This window comes from Brassica oleracea, chromosome C7 (genome assembly GCF_000695525.1).
Source record: "Brassica oleracea var. oleracea cultivar TO1000 chromosome C7, BOL, whole genome shotgun sequence".
Taxonomy (NCBI): Eukaryota; Viridiplantae; Streptophyta; class Magnoliopsida; order Brassicales; family Brassicaceae; genus Brassica; species Brassica oleracea.
The window spans coordinates 43,717,158-43,731,473 of NC_027754.1; the positions used below are offsets into that span (position 1 = coordinate 43,717,158).

A 14,316-nucleotide genomic window follows, 5' to 3' on the forward strand; every position below is an offset into this window, starting at 1 on the left:
TCTCACAGTCAGGCTTATCGATGACTTTCTGGGCAGAAGCTTTGAACGCGGTGGTTCATGTGCTGAATTTGTCACCAAGTGCTCCATTGGATGGTGATGTTCCAGAGAGGGTTTGGACTGGTAAGGATGTTTCTTACAGTCACTTGAGGGTCTTTGGGTGTAAGGCATTTGTTCATATTCCCAAGGTTGATAGATCGAAGCTTGAGATGAAGTCACGGCAGTGTGTGTTCATCGGTTATGGTCATGATGAGTTTGGGTACAGATTTTATAATCCCGTTGAGAGGAAGCTCGTAAGGAGCATAGATGTTGTGTTTATGGAAGATCCAACGATTAAGGACATTGACAAGTCCAAAAAGCCAACTCGGTTTTTTGAGGGTTTGATCGATACAGAGGCTGCTCCTTCTACATCGGTTCACGGTGAGGTTGAGGTTGAGGTTCAGGATAATGCACCCAGTGCAGATGCTCCCGCACATGAAGATGGTAGTGGTGATCATGGTGACTTTTTCTACAAAACAACAAAGAAAATATAAGCTTATCGTGCATGGTTGCTAGCTACTTTACATATCTCTCACATACAAATAAATAATTATATATGTTTCAGTGTTCTTTGTTCCACCTAGTTTCATTTTGCATACTTTACTTGCCGATATTTTTTTTTCTTTCACAACAGAAAGAACTATAAAGTGAATGTAAAAGATAGAGAAGGTTACCGCAAATTCAACCAAGTATCCTTCTTGTCTGTCTCTAAGCACACAGGTCCAGCTATAGAAAGGCTTATTAAACTTCTTTTTCATAATCTTGGTTATCTTACGGGTCGAGCTGGACTTGTCATAACCAAACCTACAACACAAGATGAAAAAAATAGAGACTCTCAATCAGCAAACTCAAACTCAAACAAGCAGTGAGAAGACACTAGTATAATACTCACACAACAGACAGAAAGAATAAAAAAGAAAACAGACACAAAGTAGAGCAACCATAGCATGTTGTACCAGGCTCGAGTTTGGGAGACAGGACCGTTGTGAACTCCTCTCGGCCTGGTTGGGCTAGTATGCAGTTTAATACATCCATCACGTCCTCCGAGAGATCAGGTTCAACTGGGTCTCCTGTGCTTGAGAACTGTGAGGCGATGAAGCTCCATGAAGTGGAGACGATTGAGATTCTTCAAGTGGAGGAGATTGAGATCGTCTCCGCCCAGGTTGAGGATATGAAGTACCTTCACCGCCCGAAGACTGAGGTACTCGACGTCGTCGCCTTAGAGACGAAGTCATACTGAGTCGGTAATGGTCTTGGTGTTTTATTAATCGACGAACCCCGGTGCCACGAGTTTGCGCTTCCTCTTTCCACCCATCGCCGGAGTGAGAGGTCGAGATCGAGAGAGTTAGAGAGTGATTTGGGTTGCCGATGATTAGTAGATAAATCTAATTAAATGGGCCAAAAATTATTGGTTTTAAGGCATCTCTAACCCTACTCCAAAACCCACTCCAAACTCCATTTTGCAGTAAAATCATCTCCAACCCCACTCCAAAACCCACTCTAAAATAGAGTAATAGATATGATTACTCCAAATATGGAGTAAACCAACTCATTACTCCAAAATGGAGTTGGAATTTTTTATTTATAAAATGATCTTCCATATTTAAATATTTTCGTTTTTAATAAAATTAATATTATTATAAATAAATATATAAATATTATTTTACTATATATATTATAAAAATTACTGTTAATATTTCTTAATTATATAAATATCCATCTAATGAACTATTTTATGTAACAAAATATATATAATATAAAACATAAAAGACCATACATATAAAAAATAAAAGATAAGCACCATACAAAAGATATATGATATAAAATATAAAAGATCATACATATAAAAATGGACTATTTTGCAAATAGTATAAATGAAAGATGATATTACTAATTTTTTATTAACATAAAACATAATATATTAAAAATATTCTATTTTGGAGTAGGAAATGGAGTAATACATTGGAGCAAAACTAACTTCATTTTGGAGTTACTCTATTTTGGAGTGGAAAATAGAGTAATACATTGGAGATGCTCTTACTGAATTTTGGGTTTATACGCGGGATTAGTTAAATTTTTGGGTTTAGTATAGGCGGGTTACTTATGGTTTAGGTGGGATTAGTTAGCTAAATACATTTTTTTTTATAAAAAAACACACCATAAAATTAATGTTTCAATACTATATATCATAACATATTGATAACTATCATCCTGTTGATAATTATCATAATTCAAATTATCACGAAATGCATCATTCACCATTTCCACATATCTATCTTCTACTAAATTACCAACTTCTTCACTACCACTTAAATGCGTCGGATCAACATAACTCGTTCCTAATCCCATGTCGATTTCTTCTCCATGGTTGTACCAAACATAATAATCTTCCATAAATCCTCTACTATATATATGTTCCAAGATTTTCTGCCCCGAGAGAAATTTTTCGTTTCTGCAAATACTACAAGGGCAAAAGAACTTACCACCATTGCTCTGCGTTAATTCCTGACTATTTGCAAACGTCATGAATTCTTCTACCCCCGCGACAAACTCTCTCGAGAAATTCCCCGTTTCTTCATCAATCCTCTTGTACATCCAAGCACGAAAATTTATATACTTGTTATAATTGTTCACAATTTTTTTTCTCGAAATTTTTTAAGGATATGATTCTTACACGGGTGATGAGATATGAAATGTGTCGGTTTTCATCTATATATAGAGTATTTACCAACTGTTTTGCTACTATTTTGCTACCAGTCGTCAAAAACCGGTGTACTAAACTCAGTAACGATTTCCACGTGTTTTGTAACGGTATTTTGCGACTGATGGCCGACAAAAATATAGCGACCTAGTATAAGTAGCTAAATAGTCGCAAATTACCGACTGAATAAGGACTAAGTTTAGTAGTCGTAAAGTAGCGACCAACTAGTAACGGATTTAGATTGGTCGCAAATCAGTAGCTAAAAAGTAGGTATTCAGATGGTATATTTAGCGACTGCTGATGTAGTCACTAAATTCAGTAGGGAAATCCATGTTTTCTTGTAGTGGCGGTTCGTGCTTATTCAGCTGGCTACGAGCTCGTTGAAGATAGCTTACTCTCATTTTTTACCAGGACCCGGATAGACAGCTGAGTTACCATTGCGATCTGCTGACACGAGGCATGGGAGGTGTTGAGATGGAGTCAAGAAAAGCAGAGCAATGGGCGGGCCAGTTGCAGTACTAGTCTCTTCAGATTATGCAAAGTGTAACGCATGTTCGGGAATGATGAAAGCACTGGTGTAATATTGCTTGGTCTTCTGATGATTGGCGGTACATGGCCATCGAATGTCTTCTTTCAGTGTGGAAACGAAACCGGAACGGGAAACTGCGAGTGAGAGTGATATTTGAGATGATGGAAGGGATTATAAGGAACTTGATGATGATGAGGATGAGGAAGTAGAAGGCCATTGAGTGAGAGGGAGATTTTTTTTTTGCATGGGATTTTAAGCAACTTGAAGGAATCAAAGATGAATGGAAGATTTTCGACCAAGAAAAAAGAATGGAAGACTTTTTGTTTTTCTTTTTTTATGTGTATGGTACTAAAAAGTTGTTCGTTTGTCCATTTAACATGCATCTTTATTTAGATGCTGCATCCAAATGATTTACATTCATGACTATTCGTTTATACAACCAAATAGTTCGGTTATTGTGCTAAGGTTTTGAGCTTGAAAATGTCTTTGCATGGGGTTTCAAGCAACATCAGAAAAATGGGCCACCGTGGCAAAAAAAAGTGGTGATCGGTTCGCCTTTGTTGGACGGTGAAGCCATCTATTCCCAGATTTACCCTGTAATGGTAAAACTCGACGCCTAAATGTAACATTTGACATTTAATGCACCGTTAACTCTAAAATCTGTTCGCTTTGGAAATTTTCATTTGATTGATGGCTCAGTGTATGCTTTACGTGAATCCGTGATGCATAAAGAATCGTATTTTGGGATCGTCTTTTAGAACGCTTTCAGTTTTCTCAACTTCCTCTATGCATCTCATATTTTGCTTTATGTTATGTAGGAAACAATGTTTCAAGTTTAGGGGTTGAGTACTTGAGCGTGGAATTTTTAATATCAAGGAGGACCTAAAGAAATATGACCCACAAGATTACTATTTTCAAAAAAGCAAAAAAGAAAAATTACTATCTTCACAACCAAAACCAAAAATAATATCTTAATAGAGTATCTTCCTACCAGATATTCGCTGACAAAAATAAACGTCTCTCTCGTTGCTAGTCAGTCTCAACTCTCTCACGTTAATATTGACATATTGGGAGAAAAACAAGACGACACAAATGGTGGGGGAATAAAATTCATTGTTCTAAAACGCGCTAAGCGTTCATTACGCGTTAAATGATTGTATAGCATCTAACCGTCACGCCTAAACGGGATATATACGAATATATATTTTTACACGAAATATAAGTATAAGATTAATATATATATATGTTATTTTTGAAAAAACTGAACATAAATATATTTTAAATCTAATTTTATGTATAAGTATATAGTTTAACATATATAAATAGTTTTAAATTATAAAAATTAAAGTCAATTAAAATATATAAAGATGATATCTTACAACAATTATACTAATATCTACAATCATATAAATACATACAATAAGTAAAAGTAATATAAATAATAACATTAATAAAATATAAAAATAATATTAATAGTTTATTTTTTTGAATATTAATGCTTAAAATTTGTTTAGGCATCCGCGTAGACCGCATAATGTCTGCATAAACGCTATTATTCGCCCGAACTATATAAATCCGTATAAAACACTGTATAACATAAAAAGAGTACGCTTGGCTACCGATAAAATTACACAAATAATATGTTTTTCTTAAAAGGAAAGTAAAGCTTGAAAGTGATGTGGCACATGTCATATATTGTACGGAACTGACGGTGGAACCACCTAGGGGACCAGTGGTAGGGATAATAGTGTTTTACGCTGTTAAGCCACGGTGCATTTCGATCAAAAAAAAAAAAGCCACGGTGCTAAGATATTTTAACGTGCCCACGAGCTCTATTGTTAGGACCCATCTTTCTTGTTTTGGATTAACCGTGTGGGTTTCTATTAAATTCACGGTTTGCTAAAAACGGTTATTTCGGTTTATACTCTACTTTTGGAAACTTCTAATGACAAATAATTTTTAATGTCGTTCGCGTTGACACCCATCCGAGGCTACCAATAAAATTACACAAATAATATGTTTTTCTTAAAAGGAAAGTAAAGCTTGAAAGTGATGTGGCACATGTCATATATTGTACGGAACTGACGGTGGAACCACCTAGGGGACCAGTGGTAGGGATAATAGTGTTTTACGCTGTTAAGCCACGGTGCATTTCGATCAAAAAAAAAAAAGCCACGGTGCTAAGATATTTTAACGTGCCCACGAGCTCTATTGTTAGGACCCATCTTTCTTGTTTTGGATTAACCGTGTGGGTTTCTATTAAATTCACGGTTTGCTAAAAACGGTTATTTCGGTTTATACTCTACTTTTGGAAACTTCTAATGACAAATAATTTTTAATGTCGTTCGCGTTGACACCCATCCGAAGAGTCAATTTGAAGATGTGAGGATCATCTAAAACTTTTCGAAGGTACTTTTCAGAATCAGAAGTAGTCTATGTATTGTTGGGACTCATTTCATATGTATGGACTATTTCCACTTGTGATACATGATTGATAGAAGAGCGGCTAACATAAGTGCAAAATGGAGATATGAGCCCACCCGTGAGAAAAAGCATGCGAGTTTTTCTATAATAGGGAGTAAGAACATGATTAATGGGGGATTTTTAAAAGCAGATTCTTAGTTTTTTTAGTTAAAAGTTAAGAGACGGTTTATTATATTTCGCTAAGAACCCCAACCTAAGAACCTCCCATTAATCTTGCTCTAATATCTTCGAAAAGAAGGTACGTGTAGGAGTTGATAAAAAAAAGGTATGTGTAAAAAAGTAACTAAACTCACACATTCCCCCGAAAGCACACAATAACTCAAAAAGAAGAGTTCTAACCCCCTTTAGGAACTCATAGACGATCTTATAGAAACATCGTTCTACGGAAAATCTCCTCACCTTAAACTTCATAAACTTCTCGAATAAGTACTACTTAGTGAACTAGAGCCGAGGGAAATTTAGGACCATAAACTGACCTTGAGGTAGGCCTTATAGGTTTTGAGAAGTGCAACTCTCCGGAGAGGAACATAACTCCAAAAAATGAAAGATTTAGATGCAACTGGAGCATCTGGTAAATATTAAATGACAGCAACAAAACGCTAGAAGTTGTGGTTAAAAAAAAAGTCGACTAAGTAGTTAAAAAATAGTGGATCTCCCCTTGCCAAACTGAATGCAAGAAGAAAAATTTAATAGTGGATATGAAAGTCAGATCATGCATGGCAAAAAAAAAGGTTTATTCTTTGTTTTGTTTTCATTCTTGTGAATATGGTGGTTATAGAGAACACGAGACGGGTTTTTGGAAAAAACGGCAGGCAGCAAAATAAAAAGAGAGAGAAAAGCGTCGGTGTTCCCCGACGACCGGTGGCGCGTCCGCGCGCGCGCCGGCGTCGGTGGTTTACCTTTTTCGGTTAAGTCAAGGATCTCCGTTGTGGGCTTCGATCTACCGATTCCCCCGACATGCTGACGGCTCTGGGCTAGGGTTTTGCGTCAAGGAAGGATCGGCTTGTACGGTGCTCCCTACGGCGGCGATGCTGTTTTCTCTGGATCCGTGGTGAGGGGTGAAGAACGGTTAATCGAAGCGGCAGTCGGCTCGTGAGTTCAGTTGTTGTTCCCGGGGAGATGGAGGCTTCCACAGATCCGTCGCCGCCGGCCTTTGTTTCCGCAAGGTGGGAGTTTTCTGGCTTCGCCTTCGTCGGCTTTAGTTCCTGGAAGGTTAAGGCTACCATAGCTTCTCCTTGCCGGTTTAGGTCTTTAGATGTGGTCCTGGAGTTTTTTCGGGGTTTAGTTTGTGAATCGGGTGGTTTCTTGCATGTCGCTCTAGAGCTAAAGCGCTTGAAGCGCTGGCCTTGTCGGATGAGCTCTCGAAGAGTGATGATGCTCTCCGACGGGTAGATAGAGTTGAAAGAACAGTTATGATTTCGGCGGAGGCTCGTCAGGTTCTGAGCTCCGACGGAAGTAAGTGGGGGTGATGTGGTTCCGGTGTTGTGCCGGGGCGGAGATGGTTAAGTCGAGGCGGTGGAGACGCATTTGCTCTTATGGTTGAGATGCTTCCACGTATCTAGCATTGGGTCTTCTTCAAGCGCGTGTTTGGGCTCCGTGTGACCGGATAGTTTGGTTGGGCCGTAGGCCCGTTTAAGGAGTCTCGTTGTTTTCTGGGTTGTGGGCTTTCGGCCTTCTTTTAGGTATTTGGGTCTTTCGGCTTTTACTTTGGGCTTGGCCCGTCCATTAATAAAAATCAACCAGTTGGAAAAAACAAAAAAGAGAACACGAGACATAAATTTCCACACGTCAAAAATGACATTACCTCTATATATAAAGGAGGCTAAAGAACATAAGCTCCCGACGTGACCCCGTTCCCAGACCCTAAAGAGTCCACTCCTACACCAGTGAGTATCAAAAGCTTAAAGCTTGTGTATACATTTGTATATATTGATCTATCATTGACAAGTACATAAAGCTTGTCACACTAATATAATTATGTCAGTAATCTAATTTACTTTTGTTTTCTTAGTTAGGAGAAATATTTTTCATAGAATACTAACAAATATATATATGGGCAATTGATTCCATGATGTATGAACAAAGCCGTGTCTACGGTGTATTAATAAAGACATTCACCTCATGCTCTGATTAGTATAATTTTATTTGGGGCCCCAAAATTAAAATAGTTTTTAGTCTAGTGGTTTTTCTATCTTCGTAACAATTCTTTCGCGAGAATTTGACTAACTCACCTTCTGAATTCAACTACTTATATGATATAATTAAAGCATATTTACGTAATAAATTTATCTTTACAGTTTTAGACTCGTGTATTTGGTGAAGATGATATATTGTATTAGAAAAAAAATTTCATTATAGTTGTAAATAATTTTTTTTTTAAAAAACTTGCCTTAGGTCTCCTAAACATTCTCACTGTATATGAAGTTTTATTTTCCTGCTAACTTGTTTTTGTAAAATTACTCCCGAGAAAAGGTTTGGATTATTGATTCGATGTGATATGTGAACCCACGTTTTGTTTTCGTGGTTTGCATTAAAAGATCTAAAATAGTACCAACAGTTTTAGTCTTCAGTTGTCATCAAACTTATACCACTCACGGGTATGCAGAGAGATCTTTTGCTATGCAAAAACAAAATATCTGCAACTTTTACTATTTGAAAATGTACCATAATTTTCTATTACCAAAGTACTTCAGAGCGTTTTCTGCTATCTACTGAAGTATTTGAACTTTTAATTTATTTAAGTGCCTAGTACTTTTGTTATTTACAAAAAACAGCTGAAACTACTTATGTTTTAGTGCCCATACTTTTACTATTCACAAACAGAATCCAAAAGTTTTGATATTCGGCTTCAAGTCTTTATCTATTCATAGAAGTTCCCATATATCTGTTATCCATAATATGATAATAATGCACACAGCTTTTGCTAGTAACTAAACTTTTTTATTTAGATGTCTCAGGAACTTTTTGTCAATAACAAATACACGATGAGCACTTGATTCGTGAAGATGTGGAGTTTATTTTCCTTCAAAGAAAAGGTTTGGGGTATGGATATGATCATATGATGTGATGTGTTAACCCCCGTTTCGTTTATCGGGTTATGCTTTTAAAAGTCGAGCGATATAAGTAGTAGCATGCATCGACTGTAGTCTTTAGCTGTCATCAAGACGTTTACCACTTACGGAAGTGCTCAGAGATATTTTGCAACTTCTGCTATTTGAAAATGTACCCAAGTTTTGTATTATCTACCAAATGGCCTCAAATTTTTCACTATTTAATTAAGCACCCGACACTTTTTCAATTACCTAAGAACACCCTCAATAGAAATCTATTACAGAGGTTCTCAACATTAAAACAATTAAAAAATATTACAAAAAGAAAGAATATGTAAAAAAGTCAGAAGGGTCATTTGAGATATTCAACAAAAAAAATTCGGGATACTCATTACACGTCATTCTATAATTTAATAAACTTTTATTTCATTTAAAATATAATCAAATAATTAAATTGTTAAAAATAGTAGTACTATACTGTATATGGTTAGATATTTTGGATGCTCTAAGTACTTCACATATCATTTTCTATTTGAAATAAAAAAATTTTAAAAAAATTGTCTAATACCTTGCTATTTACAAAAAAGTTTTGGAACTTATTTATGTAATGCATATACTTGTTCTATTCACACACACAAAACAATGATATTTTTAAGTGTACCTAACTTTTGATATCTGCTAAGATTACCACGAGGCATCCCTTTTTTTCTTTCTGCTATCCATAATAATGCCACATGCTTTGACTCTTCATTAGATACCCCATAAATTTTGCTAAAAAGTAATAACCGAAGTGTTCCATATAGTTTCTACATGAAGTAGTATTCATGACTTGGTAGTTGGTATTCACAAAAAATATCGAATTGCCTGGACTTTTCCTATTTAATATTTACCAACTATTGAACATCTGCAATGATAACCAGATGAGATAAGTTCCAAGAAAAGTAAGATCCCTGTTCTCTCTCCTTTAGCTCTGTCCTCTCTCCTCGATCCGACACAGAGGAAGGATGAGATGAACTTCAGTCGGAGTTTCTCTAACTCCGTGTTATAGGTTTGATTTCTGGGAGTCGGTGATTTCTCTACACCGTCGTCGCCAGCTTTGGGTTCCGAGGATTGGTGGCTCCGCCAGCATTGGTTTGTCGGCTTTCGTCTTCGGGAAGCGGTGGCTTTGACAGCATCGTTTTTCGCCGGCTTTTACCGGTTTCCGATCTATGCTTTTGTTCTCTCTTTGCTCAATCGACTCTCGACTGAAGACTCCATGTTGGTTGTTCTTGGATCGATCGTAGACGATTGTTTTATGGAAGCTTAGATCTATGGTTCGTTCTTCTTCGAGGCTGCTCTAGTTGATCGGCCTCTTTAAGGATTTGGTGGATTTGAGGGCGGAGTTTGATCGCCGTTGGAGGAGGTTTTGTTTGGGTCGTTAGATTCATGGTGAGGGGTTCTTTCCGGTGTATCTTCGGTGAACACCGGTGGCTCCGGTGATGAATCTCGATACAGGGGAGATGGAGGTGTCGTCAACACGTGTTCCTCATCGGTGAGGAGTCCAACACGTGTTTTGGTTCTGTTAACAGGATGACACGTGCATGGGGAAAGCCTAGTGGGCTTCGGATGTTGGATTTGTGGCCTCGGGTTTTTGGGGCGCCGGGTTCGGTTTAATGTTTGTTTGGGCTTTGACCCATAACGTTTTTTTAGTTTGCCCTTTGGGCATTTGTCATGTTTGGTTTCTGGGTTTTGACCCATCAATAATAATAGATGGAAAAAAAAAAAAAAAAAAACCAGATGAGATAAACTTTTATTATTTTTAGATGTCTCGGAAGTCAGAATTTTTTTTGTTGGTTCAAAGTCATCAAACTGAAATTTCTTTCTTGCATAGGAGAGCCAATAAGATGATTATGCTTTTTTTTTTTTGACAAAAGAATAAGATGATTATGCTGCACACAAAAATACTAGCATTTTATAACACAATTGTTCAAACATTTACACTCAGCTTCCACGTTACCTAAAAAAAAAATGATACCCATAAAAAGGTAGAATCCGAAAATCAAAAAGAAGTATTATACCAAAAATGGAAATAAAAAATCTTTGTACTAATAACTCCAAAGGGACACGTCAGCATCTCCGTTAAAGTCATAGGTATGTCCGAATTGTACGGACGGAGGCGGCAAAAGCATTCCTTCAGCCATACTAGCCAACAAGGCCGGCATCCCGAACATGGACTCCTCCTCGTCCATATAAAAACCATCGTTGTTTTCCTCCGTGAAAATAGCCTCAACGATCGTCTCCTCCACGTCAATGCCATGATCCGCCGTCGTATTATTTATCTCAGCCTTAAAAGCCACCGCGGCTTCAGCAGCCGCCTTCTGAATCTCCTTGGGGCATGTTGTCTCCGGGATACGGAGCCGCCAAGCGGAGTCGGCAAAATTGAGACAAGCTGATTTGCCGCGGAGGGCTATGGCGGCGACGTCGTGAGCACGGGCTGCGATCTCGGCTGTTAGGAAAGTACCGAGCCAAATCCTAGATTTCTTGTTTGGCTCCCTCACTTCACACACCCACTTACCTGAGTTTCTCAGACGAACTCCTCTGTAAACTGGGTGACGCGTCTCTCGAAACTTCTTCCGGCCGGCTGGTTTCTTCGGACAGCTTGCGGCCAGCTTCGGACAATACTCTTCGCCTAATGTAACCGGAGACTCATGCTCGGAGCCCAACAGTTCAGAAAAGGTAGAAAATGAGGTCATTGTTGAAAACTCTTTATAAATAAAAAAATAAAACTGGATAAGGTGAAGTATAGTAAGTACAAAGATCTATGTTTCGTTGGTTTGATAAATGTTTAATTTATCTCTCAGGTGGATTCTAAACTTTGTAGTTCGATAAAAAGCTGGGAGTGAGAGTTGGTGTTTATAGGCCTTTGGAAATAGAGGCGAACACGGAGTTTCTGGTTCCTGGAATGACACGTGGATATGACACAGCTAAGCGATCCCACGGCTTGTGTATGCGCTGTTTTTATTCACTAATAATATTACACGTGTTCTGTGAAAGGACTTTTGACTCTTCACTCGTTATCAAATACTATAATTTTATTAATTCTTTTTTAAATTTGTGCGAGTGTGTGGCTGTTTTGTGTTGTGTAGGGCAACCGGTATGTAACTATTAAATTCCATGAATAAACAAAAATGGGCATTTTTTGTCAACCGTCTAGAAAATAATGGACACAATCGATCTGCAAAGAAGATATTTTTTGTGCTCTCTTTTTGTTTTTTTCCTTGTTTTTTTTTTCCGTCTAGTGATATTATTTTTTTCCTTGATATTTTAAGTGCTTCTGTGGTTTTTTTCAACAATCTTCATGATTTTATTTTTATTGATATTTGAATATCCTCTATATGTGTTTTTTTCCTCGACACAACTATTCCTATAAGGCTTAACATTTCAACGATTATGGTTTCAAGTATCCAACAACTTGATATAATGATAACTCTCGTTGGAGTGTTATGATTACAGATTTTTTTTCTTTACTTCTTATATACTGTATAGGTCTAATAAATGAAAGTTCAATTACAAAGCATCATATAAAAGAATATTTGTGTCTAACCAACATCGTTCTTAGGCTAATGAAAAACAATTATATCTATATATATATAGAACATTTAGGATAATCCAAACAAACGTGACAAAACATCCACACGAAAAACAATCGAAGAATATATATGGTGAAAGAGCGAAACCTTACTGAAATCAATTAGCACAGTCATAAAGACAAAATATTAATGTTCTTTCGTGGCATGCAATAGACTTTCCATTAATCCAATGACGCTATTTCAAATCAAATGTAATTACTTCTAGTTCTAACTTCTAAGTGATAGAAGATTAACAGAAAGTACTTAATTTTTTTTACTTATATAATATTAATATAGATAATTTATTTAATTAAAATTTTGAATTTAAAAGATCAAATCATTCGCACATTCACAGAGAAGAAAACAGGTGATTTAATTGTATAGTGAGAAGAAGAAAAAACAAAGACTTTTCTTTCAAAACATTTCTATCTCTCTTTCTTTTATGTCTCCTCAAAGGAAAGAAACCTACATGAAATATCTCGTCTGAAGTTGCTCTTGTTCTAAGTGAAAGAGATTAAAAAGGAGAATAGGTGCAGCTCCGACGGAAACTACTCAAAAGAAAAAACTTTTCACGAATATAATATCAATAGAGCTTATTGGTTTAACTAAATTATAAATTTAAAAGATCAAATCATTCACACATTCACAGAGTAACAAGTGATTTTACTGTATATTGAAAAAAAGAGTTTTCTTCCATCTATCTCTCTTTTTATTTTTCAGTGGAAAAAAGAGAGATGAAATATCTCGTTTGAAGTTGCCCTAGTTCTTTTTGTTCTCTCTTTTCAATCGAAAATATAAGATAACTTATTTTCTATTATTTTGATACTGGTCTAATTTGGAGTAGGAAAAGAACAATTTATTAAGTACACGATGATGATTAGTTCTCAAGTTCAAATAAAAATATAATATTCGATTGTGTCTCTTTTATCTTCAGTCAGATGTTTTTTTTTTTTTGTAATATAATATTCAATTGTGTCTCTCTTAACATGTTTATTGCAGGTCTCTTAGGTTGGGTCTCTTAGTGCAATATAAGATACGGTCTTTTAGCTTTTAACTAAAAAGCTAAGAAACTGTATCTTATATTACGTTAAGAGATTCAAACTAAGAGACCTGCAATAAACATGGTCTAGTGAGATGCTTCTTAAAGTACTAAAGTTGTATAATATAATAATATAGTTAGTTTTTAACGCATATAATAATATAGTTAGCGTAAGATGAATTGAGTAAATAATTGACCACCATCGAATGCAAGCATGTAACAATGCATAGCTTCGTCTGAGCCAAAGGATCAGACAGATACAACAGCAAATTAAACATCACTCTCAGTCTCAAAGTATATCGATAAAATATCTGAAATCAAAAATAATATCTATGAAAAAACTTGTGGTCTAAACCTAAATCACGTGGGCGCGAGTATTTAAAGCCGGACGTTCGATCAAACTTACAAGATTTTCTATTCTTACTATAAATCCAAAAGGTAGTATCTCTCTTTAGAATATCATTGCGAGTAAGAAAATCTCCAATCACTACAAGGAAACAACAAGAATACTATGGAAAAAAATCGTCGGAATTTCGTCGGAATAACGTTATTCCGACGACATACCGACGAAACAAGTCTTCGGAAATAATTCCTCGGAATTTCTTCTTTCCTCGGAAATCCCTCGGAATTTTCCGACGGAATTCCGAGGAAACAAATTTCCGAGGAAATTTCGAGGATCACTAGTTTGTCGCAAATCTCCTCGGAATATACCGAAGAAGAACTTCGTCGGGATATTTCCTCGAAAGTTCATCGATCGATGCGTTTTTGTACATATATCCATCGATCGATCCGTTTATAAAAAAACGTTTGAAATATACCGAGGGAAAGGTGTCCCTCGGTATATTCCGAACGTTTTTTATAAACAGATC

At 36.5% G+C, this 14,316-nt stretch overlaps 1 protein-coding gene across 1 annotated transcript; it reads right to left on the reverse strand.

Annotated features, from left to right (window-relative positions):
• Positions 1 to 10,577: 10,577 nt before the first annotated feature.
• LOC106303527 (dehydration-responsive element-binding protein 1C-like) lies at positions 10,578 to 11,677 on the reverse strand. The gene has a single exon (XM_013739789.1). It carries the CDS (start codon positions 11,530 to 11,532, stop codon positions 10,885 to 10,887), a length of 648 nt encoding a protein of 215 aa, XP_013595243.1. The 5' UTR covers positions 11,533 to 11,677; the 3' UTR covers positions 10,578 to 10,884.
• Positions 11,678 to 14,316: the final 2,639 nt, after the last annotated feature.